Raw genomic sequence first — 12,893 nt, 5'->3', positions numbered from 1 at the left:
GCAGAATTTAATTAGCTTTGTTTCGTCATTATTTAACTATGGCGCCTTTCCGTACCCTCGCGACGCATTATTAATAACCGATCGGGTTTCGGGGATATGCTCCCATAGAACCATTCAGGGAAAAGTTTCGCATACAGACACACACACACAATACAGAGCGTGCTAAAGTTTCACCGTCGCTTACCGTTGCTAAAACATTTTCCCCGATGTACAGTGTGCTTTGTTTGGAAGCGGATATAAAGTCCCGGGATTGTTGGTGATGATGCTGCTGGTGCTGCTGTTGCTGCTGAGGCTGCTAATGTGTGTATGTGTGCATCCGCTGTTGACATCGTTCCTGTTGCTCCTGCTGCTGTTGCTGCTGCTGTTGCCAAAGTGGTTGGTTTTAATGCTGTTACCTACATACTAATACGATTGATGTTGCTGCTGCTGCTGCAATGGAGCGCACTAAGCAGCACAATTCTTTGTGCTAGATGCAGTCCTGCCAGTTTCGTCGCATCATAAGATAATGGGTCCGCGCGATCCGCGAGAGTGTTCCATCACGCGAACGTCCCATCGCTTATGAATGGCGTCGAATGTGTTCCAAATCAAGTGTCCTTTTGCGCTATTAGGTTTTATTAGGAAAGAAAGATGGTAGCAAAACTTTAGTCGTTTCCTGAACACTGGTACTACAAGTAGAGAAAATTCAAATAAGAATAATAATTAACAACAAACCAGAAGAGGGCATATTTTGTATCTTTAGCTGTAATAAGAAGAAGAATGTTAAGGCCCGCCAATGGCTTGAAAACATGTATAGGAAAAGTAATGCGTTCCGTTATTTACTGTCAATGTTTTAGATAACAATTGTGTAGAATTGTTGTAAATAAATAGAATACAAAAAAATCGACAAACAATAACCCACAGCACCATTAAACCCCATTGTAATCATTGTGTCGTATCGTTCAAAGGTTCAAAATGATCTCCACTCCACAGTGACAGCTTACCGAAGATAGCCATCTACTCCAATAGGCCAGTAGACAATGGGTATCAAATTTCATGTCTTTCCGCCAGGTTTTCCTTTTTTTCCTTTGATGTCGATAAGATGCTGACCCGATGCCGTCTGGTGCCACATCTCAGCCAGTGGACGCACTGCGCCTAGGCCTGCTTTTGTACACTTGTTTATCCATAAAGTCTTACCGAGACGTCAAGGATACAGTGTCATCCCCGGTTAGCAAACCGACCAAAATCACACCCAGACCCGCTCCTGTCTTATGGCAAGATCTTGCCAATTGCCTGGCACAAGAAGAAGAAGCGAAACTGACCTAAAGGAAACACCACCATCGAGGGCCTCATTCAGTCAGTCAGCATCATTCTAATGGGGCTCTTCTCCAGTGTACTGACGAGCCGACGCAGAGCGACATCGTAGCAGCTTAACACAATAGCTTGACGGCTGTGAGACGGCGCCCTTCGGAAAGGCGGAAATAATAGACAACAACATCCCGCTCTGCTGGGAATCATCTACTGGGGCGACAGACGTAAAAAGCCAGACCTCAAAAACCCGTCGGATAATAAAGTTAATCTGCATTTCGTCGAAAAATGCACAATGGGCGGTGCAGTGGGCGATGGAGGACCCACCAAAACAAGCACAAGCGACCACCTCGCCTCCCCCCACCCATCATGATTAGCATTGTTCTCGGAGCGCACTAGCGCGGCATGATTATCGTCATCAGGCAACCTCCGTCGTTAACATTGTTAGGTACAATCAACGGATCCATTTTCGGGGACGATAAAATGGTTGGTTTTAGTTGTAAATATTGCTGCTCCGCCGGGTTTGTGACTGCGGCTACGGGGACGCAGGGTTGCCTGGTTCGGGTTTCGCTGATTATTCGTAGGAATTAGTTTTCATTTGTTCACGCGTCGGTTGTTCACTCGGATGCTGACTGCAGTAGTGTATGGGTGTGAAGTAAGCGTGGTACAAGCGTGGTTTTTTGGGGGAGGGAGTAACGACGATGGAAGCTTTTCCTCACCCACTTCAAAGGGGTGCCCGGTGCCTGCGCTTTGAGGCGACGCGATACAGAAGATTGTGGGTAGCGCGTGACCTTTCGCTTTATTGTTTTGCGCGGTAATGTTGGTCGTAAGCTGTGAAACAATGATTTTTCAAGCGAAAGGTTGCGAATTTTCCTGTCAAAACACTATATTTCGAATTCAGCTAGCTTTTATTATTTATTTGTTTATTTTAATACCCAACATTTCAAGTGATTTTTCTAATAAAATTTTGAAGGAATTGAGGAAAATGCTTCGCATACTGATATAAATTGCATACACAGCAACAGCCAAAAAACCAGCAGAACCGAGGCCCGAAAATGCCTCCCAGCACTCAGTGTGTTGGCTGGCGGAACAAAATTAACTTGGCAGCATGCCGCGTGCACATTTCCCGGAAGCCTGCGCAGCGAATTGCAAAACTTTTGCTAAACTTTGTTTGAGAGTTTGTTGTTTATATTCACTATCCTTTCATTTTCATAATGGCCTTTTCTGAGCACTGCCGCTGCCGGTTAGCCATGCGCGTTCCCGGGTCCCGGGTAATTCCTCAGCCGGGATTGTGTGCCCGGTGCTCCACGGTGGTTCCAGGCGTTACCGGTAAGGGATTGAAGGTGCGCTCAAGCACTTGTTTACGGTAGGTGCGAGGCAGGCACCCGTTGCTAGGTAGCTCGTTAAGTAAGCCATGCTTTTAGCTCTCTAGGTTACGTGGAAATATTTCATAAAGAAATCAGATTTATGGCACTGATTGGCTGGATTTATGATGTTTCTTGTGAGTGTTTATGTTGTTTAGTGATGCGTTTTTCCATGTTTTAATTTAAGGTTTTGCGGGTTATTTTCATAGCGAGTGTTGTTTTTTACATTTCAATTCGATTCGAAAATCATCTCGAATGGAAGGATTTTCAATTTAATGTTAGCTCTACAAAAGGCTATGTTCTAAATATTTAAATAATAGATAGCGCACTCATGAAGGACGCTTGAAATGAAGGATGCAAGAATATTCAAAAAGGTTAAAGTACTGTAGCTCATCTGTAATTTAATAATTAACCTGATCTTCACTAAGGATAGTTTGCTGCGCATACCACGATCATCGAGATCTTTGATCATATCTTATCTACCCTTGCGACCCTTCGACTGAGACTCTGAAACAAAAGGGATTTCATTAACAAGTATTCCAAGCTCTTTGTAGTACGAGAGGTCTAATTCACCTCCAAGGAATTACTAAATCGAAATCTTTCTTTGAAATTCGACAGTTGTTGACTGTGAGACATTTGTGAACTATACATCAACGAAAAGGTTCCCTGAAGAACCCATTGTAAGGCCGGGGCCACACACGACCAAACCAGACCGAAACAAAACATCAAAGTGTAACGCTTCGTATCGCTTTTTTGACTGTTTCGCTTTGTTTCGCTGTTCTTGTGGGTTTGACCGAAACAATCAGACCTTTCAAAAAAGCATTTGACCATAAAGTACAACAATTTGTTTAATAATATCCTTAAAAGCTCGAAAGGTAATTAATTGTTTTGCACCACAACCAGGAAAGAGCATTATTAAATGTCAAATTTGTTGTTTCGAGTCGGCATGTTTCGGTTGTGTGTGACCTAAGGAGCATGCTTGAAAGTGAGTCGCTCATTCCCACACGTCGCAGTGGCTTTGTTCAAGACGCCTCATCAAAACAGTCGCTGACAACGCATTTTTCTTCTGTAGGTTTCTAAATGTCTTCTAAATGATCATTCACCTTAGGATGATTGTTTTGGCAAAGTTATTAGCTATGGTAAAGTTATCGTAAATCAAATCTAGATATTCTTCCCAGTTCTTCATGAAAGACTATCAAAGAACCTAGTAGATCATCATTATCGGGCAAGGCTTTGTATCTTTCTCTTGATAAAATTCAAAGCTAACGACGAATCATATCCCTTTAGACAGTCATCAAAAGCCCAATAGACAATCTTTTCTCCGCACTTTGATTATGATGTTAGGGATCCCGAGCATTCATTCCTCCATTCCTCCAAAGGGCTTGATCGATTGAAATATTCGTAAGAAAGTGCAACCAACAGCAATAAAATGTCTATAACGATGAATCTATTGTGTAGTGGATCTTAGTTGTTAGGAATTGTTAGATTGGTTATAGCATTATGATGGTACTAGACAACGCTATCCCATAAGTTAAAATTGTAAAAAATCTTTCCCAAAGTGAGAAAATTGAAAATACCCTGGATATAACGAAGCTTCCTGCACAGTGAGACGTCTCAAGGATTGCTTGTATTATCAGAACCAAACAGAAGGTCAACTTAGGTGACGGTGACCAGGTCCTTTAACCCGACAGCTATTTAAAGCTCCATGTTCTACAGCAAAATTTTCAAGAAAAAAAACACGCTTATCATAAACCAGCAACAACAAGAAGCAACCGTGCTAAACGTCGATAAAAGTAAGACACAAAAATAGCGGCGGTAAATGTGTGCAAGTGCTTTTCAAAAATCATCATTATAATAACAGTCTTAATCTTGGTACCGGTAATGCACCCGGAAGCATATTTTTAAAATACGGACTCACAAACGCGCACATATGCTCGCTTGCTTCCTCAGTCGAGTGCAACCGTAAGTGTTTCCGTCCATACGTTCAAATGTTCTTATGACCCTTTAGTCACGGTCGGTTTGGAGAAACTAAGCTGTTGGCGAAAGGTAAACCCCTTATAATGGGACTCATTCGTACAGTGCCTTGCCCAACATTTGGTTGAAGATGGACCGCTTATGTGTGTTTGGAAATTGTTTTATTATCTTCTTATAAACAGTGCAAAAATCGAAATAAATTCAGAGTTTTGATTAAGTTTTTAGACGACCATCATTCTTAAATTGTTTGTCTTACCCAAGTGCGCCATAGTTTCTCCCGGCACTGTGCCGTTTTCCGTATAAATATACACCAATCCATGGCACACGCTCACGAGCATCTTTGGCCAGCACTAGAGGCGACCCACTCCACGCGGCACAAGTAGAAAAGGAAAATTGATGGAGCAAAGTAGAGAATGCAGTCGGGTCTTGGTGGCGTTGTAGTTGTTTTGGTTTTTACTTAAGCTCGAGCACAGTTTTGCTCAAATTTACCAGAGCATTCCCGTGTGTTTGGCCCAGCTCCCGTCGGGAGTTGGAGTACGCGGCGAATCGATCGCGTCAGCAAGCATCCGGTCGCCGGTCCCGAACGGTTTGCTTCCCGTGTACTGCTCACTCGCTATCTGTGTGTGTGTGTATGTGGATTATCGCTTAACTGTTTCGTGAGTTTCTCCCAGAGTGCGCTACGGCGAGTAAACAATGCAAGCGCAACCGACTGACGGCCCACTTGAGGTTCCGTTTCCGGCATTTTCCATCCAATGGGGGCGGCCGGGAGAGACGTTTGCCCACTCGACAAGTCTTCGCAGCCGGCAACCGCAAGGACAAATGTTCTGCAAGCTGTGAGAAAGTTTTTTTCTTCCCCTTCGTCCATCCGCCGATTTTGAGTGGTACTGCGGGGGTGGGAAAACGTTTTATCAAAAGTTTTGTTTGAAGCAATACTTAAAGTCTAGCTTCCGACTCTCAAAGCATTCTTCATTTTCCCTGCATCTGCATCACATATAGTTTGTGTGTGTGTGTGTTCTGTGTATTGCTAGTTCCTTGGTTCCGGATAGTGTCGGAACCGATCCGAACACGAGAAAGGTGGAAAGGGAGGGAAAATTTTGTGTTCGGTGTGGGGTTGGATTGTTTTTATCCACTTGGTGGATGAAATTCGAAACAAGCATTCGCCGAAACCCAAAGACCAAACAGCAAACGACAAAAACTCGTCTAGTAGGCGAGCAAAAGTTTCGAAACGAGCCCAAAATAAAACGACATAGAAGGAAAGCTAGAGGGAGAGAGAGAGAGAGAGAGAGAGAGAGAGTGAGCGATGCCTCGTTGCCTCAAAATATTTTCACCAAGCAGCATGTGATGTGTTTCCGTGCGATAGTGAACGCTTTTGTACGAAGCTTTTTTCCGCCCTCTTCCCAAAGCATACAGGTAGCAAACAACAAGCTCGTTTCGAAGGAAAATATTGCTCTTCGCGCATCCTACTTGCTGCTGCTGCTGCTGGTGATGATGATGATGATGATGATGGTTGCTGTTGGGCAATAATGGGTGATGGAAGATTTGGTGCGAGTTTTCGTACACGACTATTAGTGTGTTGCGATTAGGATTTAGTTGCTGCTGCTGCCGTTGTCGTTGTTGCCGTGGCGGAAACTGTTTGCGAAACGGAGAACACAACAGTAATTGAAAAGATTCCGGGAACACACCGGCACTGGCAGTAACAACGGTTGCAGTTACAAACGTATTTTCGTTATTTATTGAAACGTTTGAAGGCGAGAAAAACGTCAGTGGCACCTTTTGTTACAAAAAACCACAGCAATAGATCATTCCATATGGTACAGTGGTGGTCAGTAAAGAAGAGTAGGTAGCTTGAAAGCTAACCTCACTTTAACGACCACCACTGTGTGTTTGTTTCCCGCTTTTGTGTTCCTACTCACCTGTTCATCTGCGAAACTCCATTTTTATCACAAGTGTCCGGCGTCCATTTATTGCATTTCATAATGACTCACCGTTTACCTTCATTTAGAACGTTCATCTAAGCACGTGGTGTCCAGGCCTTCCGCTTTCTTCCATCTGGTCACACCTCTACCCCATAGGAGAGTCGGGTGGCTGTGTGCCACCCACGATTAAGGTGTTTTAGCAGCACAAACAGCAATCATTCACTGTTGGAGAATAGTTTTATTTTTCGTCCCCCAATGCTCCCAGACCGAGAGGTCGAGATTTGTGTTGACATTGGGAAAGAGGCAAAATGGCATAGAGGAGACCCTTTCGGTTGAAAGGAGAAAGGTTCCTTCCCATTGTTCTTCGCTACAGCACAACTACAGCACGACTTCGCTTCATAAGGCACGACCGTCGTAAATGTGCAATTATGAAAACCCCGGAGAGGTTCTGGGAAAGCGAGCGAGTGGGGAATAAAAAATGCACACCCAAGCGGCCCGAACCAACGGTACCACCCGGGTGCAAGAGTTTTTGCTCGTTCGTTTGTGAAATGGTATAATTTTAATGCCATTTTCAGTACATGTAATATTGCACGTTTAATGGCAAGTTGTACCATTGTAATGTTTGAACGGGTGCTCGCGTTGGTTTGGTGTTTTTTTATTAATATTTTACATCATTTCCAGCAACCCGATGGGCGATCCCGGTACGGAGTAATTGTCACATTTAATTTTTACTAATTTCCTGCACTTTTCTTTGCACCGTCCGTTTCGGTTTTCGTGCATTAAACACGTTCTAACTAATACACTCAATCGTCCCTAGAAAAAAACTGGAGAGAAAGAGTGAGCGAATGATAAATTTCATAAAGTCCCCGTGCTGGAGTCAGCAAAATCTCAAAAACCCAAGGACTCAACCGTGTAAGGGACGGGTCAGGAACACCCATCATTTCGGGGGACCTGTCCCTCCCGGAAGCGGCCGAACCCACCCAGCGGGTTGGCAAATGGGACAAAACAGACGCAATGGGAATTTGTTACGACTGCGTGCACCTTTACGATCACGCCGGACAACAACCATTGTTGGCTCGTTTTACTGTTTTACTGGGAAAGCAGCAATAAAAAAAAGTGTCACCGGAAGCACAACCCATAACGGAACCTCGGAGGCTCTCCTTTTTTTGTGTGCTTTTGCTGCTTTCTTTTTCTTTAGTGAAGTGGACAAACAATAACGATCAGGACTTTTGAACCTTTCCTGGTACCTCCTTAGGGATCAGTGTCAGCAAACCTACCGTCCCTTGTGTCCACGTGTCCAGTATCATACTCTCCCCCCTCCCCCCCCCCCCCCACCCCACGGGGATAAATGTGAAACAAAAGCGAGCGAGACAGAGCGAGCGTTCGTTCAGATTAGTGTCCTAAAACAAGTGTTTTGCATTTTAATACAAATCGTGTAGGGGCGCGCACCCGATGGGAAAAAGGTTTCGGGCGTGGGTTTGTGAGTGGTTTGACACGTGGTTTTTTGGGTGAAGTGTCACGTTTGCTTTCCGGCTAATACTTACCCGTGCAATCTGGTCACCTAGAGGTGGTAGAGAGCTAGTAAGAGTGGAACGATTTCGGCAAGGTGTCAGCTTTTTGATAAAAAATATACTTACTTCTGTTTGAGCTGCTGGGGGGCAAATAAAACAAGGTTTAGTAATAAAAACCAAATCAAAGAAAAGACCTGATCACACTGCTTGTCATTCATTTAAACGAATTTATCCAGCTTTTTTGTTGTTGTTGTTTTATTTCGTTTGATTGTTAATAAGTGTTTTTTTCCATCGAAAATCGGTTGCATGTGGTTGTTGAATAGTAGTTTTTCCTTTTTTTATATTTTTTTTTTGGTTTTTCGTTTTTGATTCTGTACTTCTCTTCTCTTTGCTGGCTGCTTTTTACAACGTTTCTTGTGTTTGCTTCTCTTCTTTTATTGTTTTTTCTTCTTTCTTTCGCCCTTGGCCATACATCGCTAAAAGTGTTTTGTTTTCTGCTTCGGTTTTATAGTCTATTTTATTAACCGTCTCGATAGCGGCAAGTGGAGCTTTTTTATCATTTGGTTTGCGATTTTATTTTTGTTTTTTCTTAATTAAAAACAAGGACAAACAAAGAGCAAAATAGTTCGCCTTTCCCTCCTTTTTAGTCATCCTTTTCTGATGTTTTTTTTAAATGTTTGTCTATGTTTTAATTTACAGTGGTAGTAAATTCTGTGTTTTTTCTTTGTTGTCCAATTTTGTTAGATTCAAATAGCGAGTGTGTTCGTGTTTTGTTTGTAATTACAGCACAAACACACATGCCCACACAATACAAACACGTTTTTTCTTTGTTTTGGCTGTTTTGCGTTTTCCTTCTGCAATCTTTTTACTTTGTGTTGCTCCACTTAAGCCATTTTTTCTTCATACAATTATGAATTTCTGTGTATTTTTCATTACAGATGTGTGTTTGTGTATTTTTTGGTTTTTAGTGTTTTAGTCTTTACGCTACTCGCTAATAAACCTTAACGCTTTTTTTACAATAATGTGTAGAAACGAAATTCAGTTTACAATGAAAACAGAAATGAAAAACAATGTAAACAATTTCTACCTTCACCCTCCGATACCGGGTTTTATGTTTTTCCTTTCTTTTTGTTTTTGCCTATTAAACTCTGTTCATGTGACGTGTTTACAATGAAAACCACGAAACAAATACGAGCAACAATGTGTTTTCTCTATGTGTTTCCATTTGTTTTAAACTGTTTCTGGCTTTTTTTTTTCTTCATGATCGCCACCACCCAAATGGGTTTTAACACTAACGCTTAAAATCTGTTTTTCTTCTTCCTTTTCACTCTTACACTTTCTTTCTTGATTTAAAGATTCTTTTATTTCATTTGGTTTGATTAGCTACTTTTGATTTGTATGTTTTTTTCCCTCCATTTCGTTTCCTACCGGCTACGCCTAACGCCTCTTCTCTTCCCTCTTTCTCGGTGTGTGAGTTTTTGTGTTTTGTGAATTTGTTTGAAGTTTGTGTTTTGTTTTAAAAACGTACTTTCTCAGCTTCACTACATTTTTGTGATTAAGAGTTAGTTGCATCATCTGGACTGCTGCTGCTGCTGATGCACAATAGCTACACTATATGCACATACACCATCACCATCCACGTTGGGTTTCCACTCGTGTCCCCTTTTTCTATTGGCCCACTGTCTGCTGATGGTCAGCCGCCAGCAGCTCCTTGTGTTAAGCTCCTGATAGGGTGGTGAACTCGATATCGCCTCCGCGCGGCAGTATTAGATCGGGATCTGCAATATAAACTGGAAAATTATAATAAAACGGCGCAACGGAAGATGGGGCGAAAGCATAAAACCATAAAAAGAAACGTGAAAAACGTTAGTGAGAAGAAGGCCGCTAAGTAGTCAGATGAATGAGGAAAAGTCTATCGCAATAATAAATGGAATTTGAGCTCTTTGGTAACGAAAACCCCGTTCCTCACACTAATTGGCATCGATAGTTTTCTCTTTTAGTGGATTTATTTACATTAAGTGCGAAAGCTCTCGATATCAAAAGGCTTTGTGGCTTGCTTATGGCGCTTAATAGTTTATTTACAGTCGCTGACATAAGCTGAAAACAAATCTTGCTCACAATGTACCATTTTTTCCTCCTCATCTTGTCCCATTGCGACTGTAACGAACAGGAAAATCATGCTTAACTACCTTTTTCGATCAGCAGTAATGTTCGGGGCAAGATTTAATAACTCCCAAGAGTCTCGTCTTGGCTCGTTGTTAGCAGAAACATGCAACAAAACCCGAATTTCGTCGAATTTGGGTGAATCTTTTGACCACAGAAAATACAGCACAAAAATTGTGAGTAAAGAAAAGTATTTTGAAACCTGCAAGAACAAAACAAAGCCTTCCTATTCTTTCGCTCTCTCTCTCTCTCTCTCTCTCTCTCTCTCTCTCTCTCTCTCCTTCTCTCTTTCCCATCGAAGTGACCCCGAAAAGTGACGATGATGATGGAGCAACTTGGTGTTTTCACCGGCGCCGGCCGGACGAGAAAAGGTTCACTGAAGCGTACCAAGGCATTTCACAACCTTCCTCCAAGCTCCGAACATTCTGCAAGAGCTCCAGCGCAGATAGACACCGGAGGCTAAACAGACCTTCTTTGGCAAGCAGAAGGAAACACAAACCCGGGAGGAGGAGTATGAAACGGAGGATTTGGGTGTGTGCGTAAAGGGGAGTTTATATGAAGCAAAATGGAGTTTTACTTCGATAGGCTTCGGCGCCCGTTGCAAAGGTAGCTCCAAATCATCTAACAAACACATTACATATTTGCATATGAAGCTCAGGGGATTGATAGACCCTTGCTTCGGTTTTGACTGGGCTTGGCAAGTAAAAAAAAAAAGGTAGAAAAAAGGCCTCCGGATCGAACTTTATTACACGGTTTGGGAAGGAAAGCTTTTGCGTGGTTTTCTTCATGGTGGACTATTAGGTTCCCTTTTTTGTTTTGGGCGGGAGGTTACGCATCGGTCGTTTGCTGCTTCATTCAGGGGGTGGCATATTAAAACAACAAACTCGACAGCAGAAGCACTGGCGCTGCTAACGAGATGATGCTGAGTAGGTTGGTAATGGTGGCTACGAAAAATGTTTTTTTTTTTAGTTATAAAATAAAAAGCAAGTTTTTAAAGTGCAGCTCTACAAAACTACATTATTTTTATATTTTGTAAAATAAATTGTACACAAAAGCCATAAAAAACGAATCAAACTCTTAGGACAACCCAGCATCATCAGCACAATCACACCGTGCCGCTTGTGCACCATCAATATGGCATCCAACCAGTTGCGACCTGAAAGTGTGGGAATTTGTTTAGGATTCAGTGTTTGATTGGGTTTTCTACTCCTTCCCTTGCGCAAGCCTCTCGCTACCAGCCCTGCCAGTCCACCCATAGAAAGAGAGATTCATTTGCCGCTGTTGGGCCGTGATTGTCAGTGCGCACCCAATCCAAAGTGGGGACGATGGGTACACAGCTGAAGGCGTGAAAGATTTTGGAAGCTCATCAATTTTTCTATTTCCATATAACCAACCACCACCATTGCCACCATAACAGCAGACGCTAGACGGTCACAGGAGACGCCCAAAGGTGTATGTGAGTGTGTGCTGTTGTTGTCGTCGAGTTCGAGCTTTTTCCCCAAACCAGCCTACCCGAAAAAAAAAGCACCAAGGAAAATGTGCGGTCAGTGTTTCTGCATGTATAGTTCAACAAGCAGTGTTCAGGTCTTGTTCTGTACATAAGTTTATTTGATGTGATTTTTTGAAGTGTTTGCGCAACCGAGACGGCTCGGCTTATCTTGCAGATAGATATGTCTTGCGGAGTACCGGTAAGAAGCGAGAAGGGAATGTACTGATCCAATATTTGATGTCCTTTTGATTAATACCACAGAGAGATGGTGGACATACGTAAAATGTGTGCTTTACGTACGAGAGTTTGATACGAGTGCGAGTACACTAATAAATCATTCAATTTACAAACATTGAGTAGAATTTTAAGGGTGAAGTAAGCAAAACTCCAAACAGAAGACAAATAAATCGTCTTTATAAACAATCTCCAATGGTCGGTTGAGTTATATCTTATTCAGAAAGTTCAACCCGTTTACTTACAAAATACTACAAGGCACCAGGCGTCTCCATCAGATGAGAAGCACACAAGGCGTCTGCATTGAATAATTTAAAGTTGAATATTTTAGAACTTTGTATGAAGTAGATGGTTTTGCACCTATGAAAAAACTGTTGCTTTTGTTTGCTTTTCTTTCATTAATTTTTAAGATCTTTTGAATTATAAATTAATACAACAACGTATTTTAAAAAATACGTCTTCTAGTCTTGCTAAATGCATACTCATAAGCGCAAATACAATTTGGACTTACTGTTTCTAGGGATCAAATCATGTTTATTGCATTTATGATAGCACCCGGAAAATCTATCACTCTCTATCACCGCCAGTCATCATTGATGATAAAATATGTTAAACAATCAGTTGCTATCTCTCTCTCTCTCTCTCTCCCCCTCTCTCTCTCATGCCTCATCTCAACCCAATTCCGTTAAGGTGGAAAAAGGCCGTGCCATAAAGTATCCTTACGATAGCATAAGCTTTTTCACCACTCACCCCACACCATGATACATGTGTCCCCAAGCAAAAAAAACACTCCAAATTGCTTGAAATCGATCGTGTCGATATCGTGTTGTACGGTACCGGTCGCATAATTTTTGTCACCGGCTAGTGAAATCGGCATCGACGAAAAACGGTACACCCTCGGTTGAACGGTAACGCGCACAAGGTGAAACCAAACCAAAACTGTCAGCAAACCGCACTA

The 12,893-nt window shown here is 42.3% G+C and overlaps 2 protein-coding genes across 4 annotated transcripts in view; both read right to left on the bottom strand.

The window, feature by feature from the left end:
• LOC126557911 (protein fork head) overlaps window positions 1-12,893 on the bottom strand; it is a 251,822-nt gene that overhangs the window by 98,460 nt on the left and 140,469 nt on the right. The gene's annotated exons all lie outside the window — the stretch shown is intronic.
• Window positions 9,733-12,893, bottom strand: part of LOC126556960 (hemicentin-1) — a 72,301-nt gene continuing 69,140 nt past the window's right edge. Inside the window, exon 15 of one of the 2 annotated variants that reach the window (XM_050212540.1) lies at window positions 9,733-9,839. In XM_050212540.1, the coding sequence (XP_050068497.1) occupies window positions 9,766-9,839 (74 nt within the window). In that variant the 3' untranslated portion in view covers window positions 9,733-9,765. The remainder of the gene's footprint in view (window positions 9,840-12,893) is intronic. The other variant, XM_050212541.1, reaches the window with a different exon arrangement.

This window comes from Anopheles maculipalpis, chromosome 2RL (genome assembly GCF_943734695.1).
Source record: "Anopheles maculipalpis chromosome 2RL, idAnoMacuDA_375_x, whole genome shotgun sequence".
Classification (NCBI taxonomy): domain Eukaryota; kingdom Metazoa; phylum Arthropoda; class Insecta; order Diptera; family Culicidae; genus Anopheles; species Anopheles maculipalpis.
Note: the sequence above shows the minus strand (reverse complement) of the source record. Positions and strands in the feature narration are given on the sequence as shown.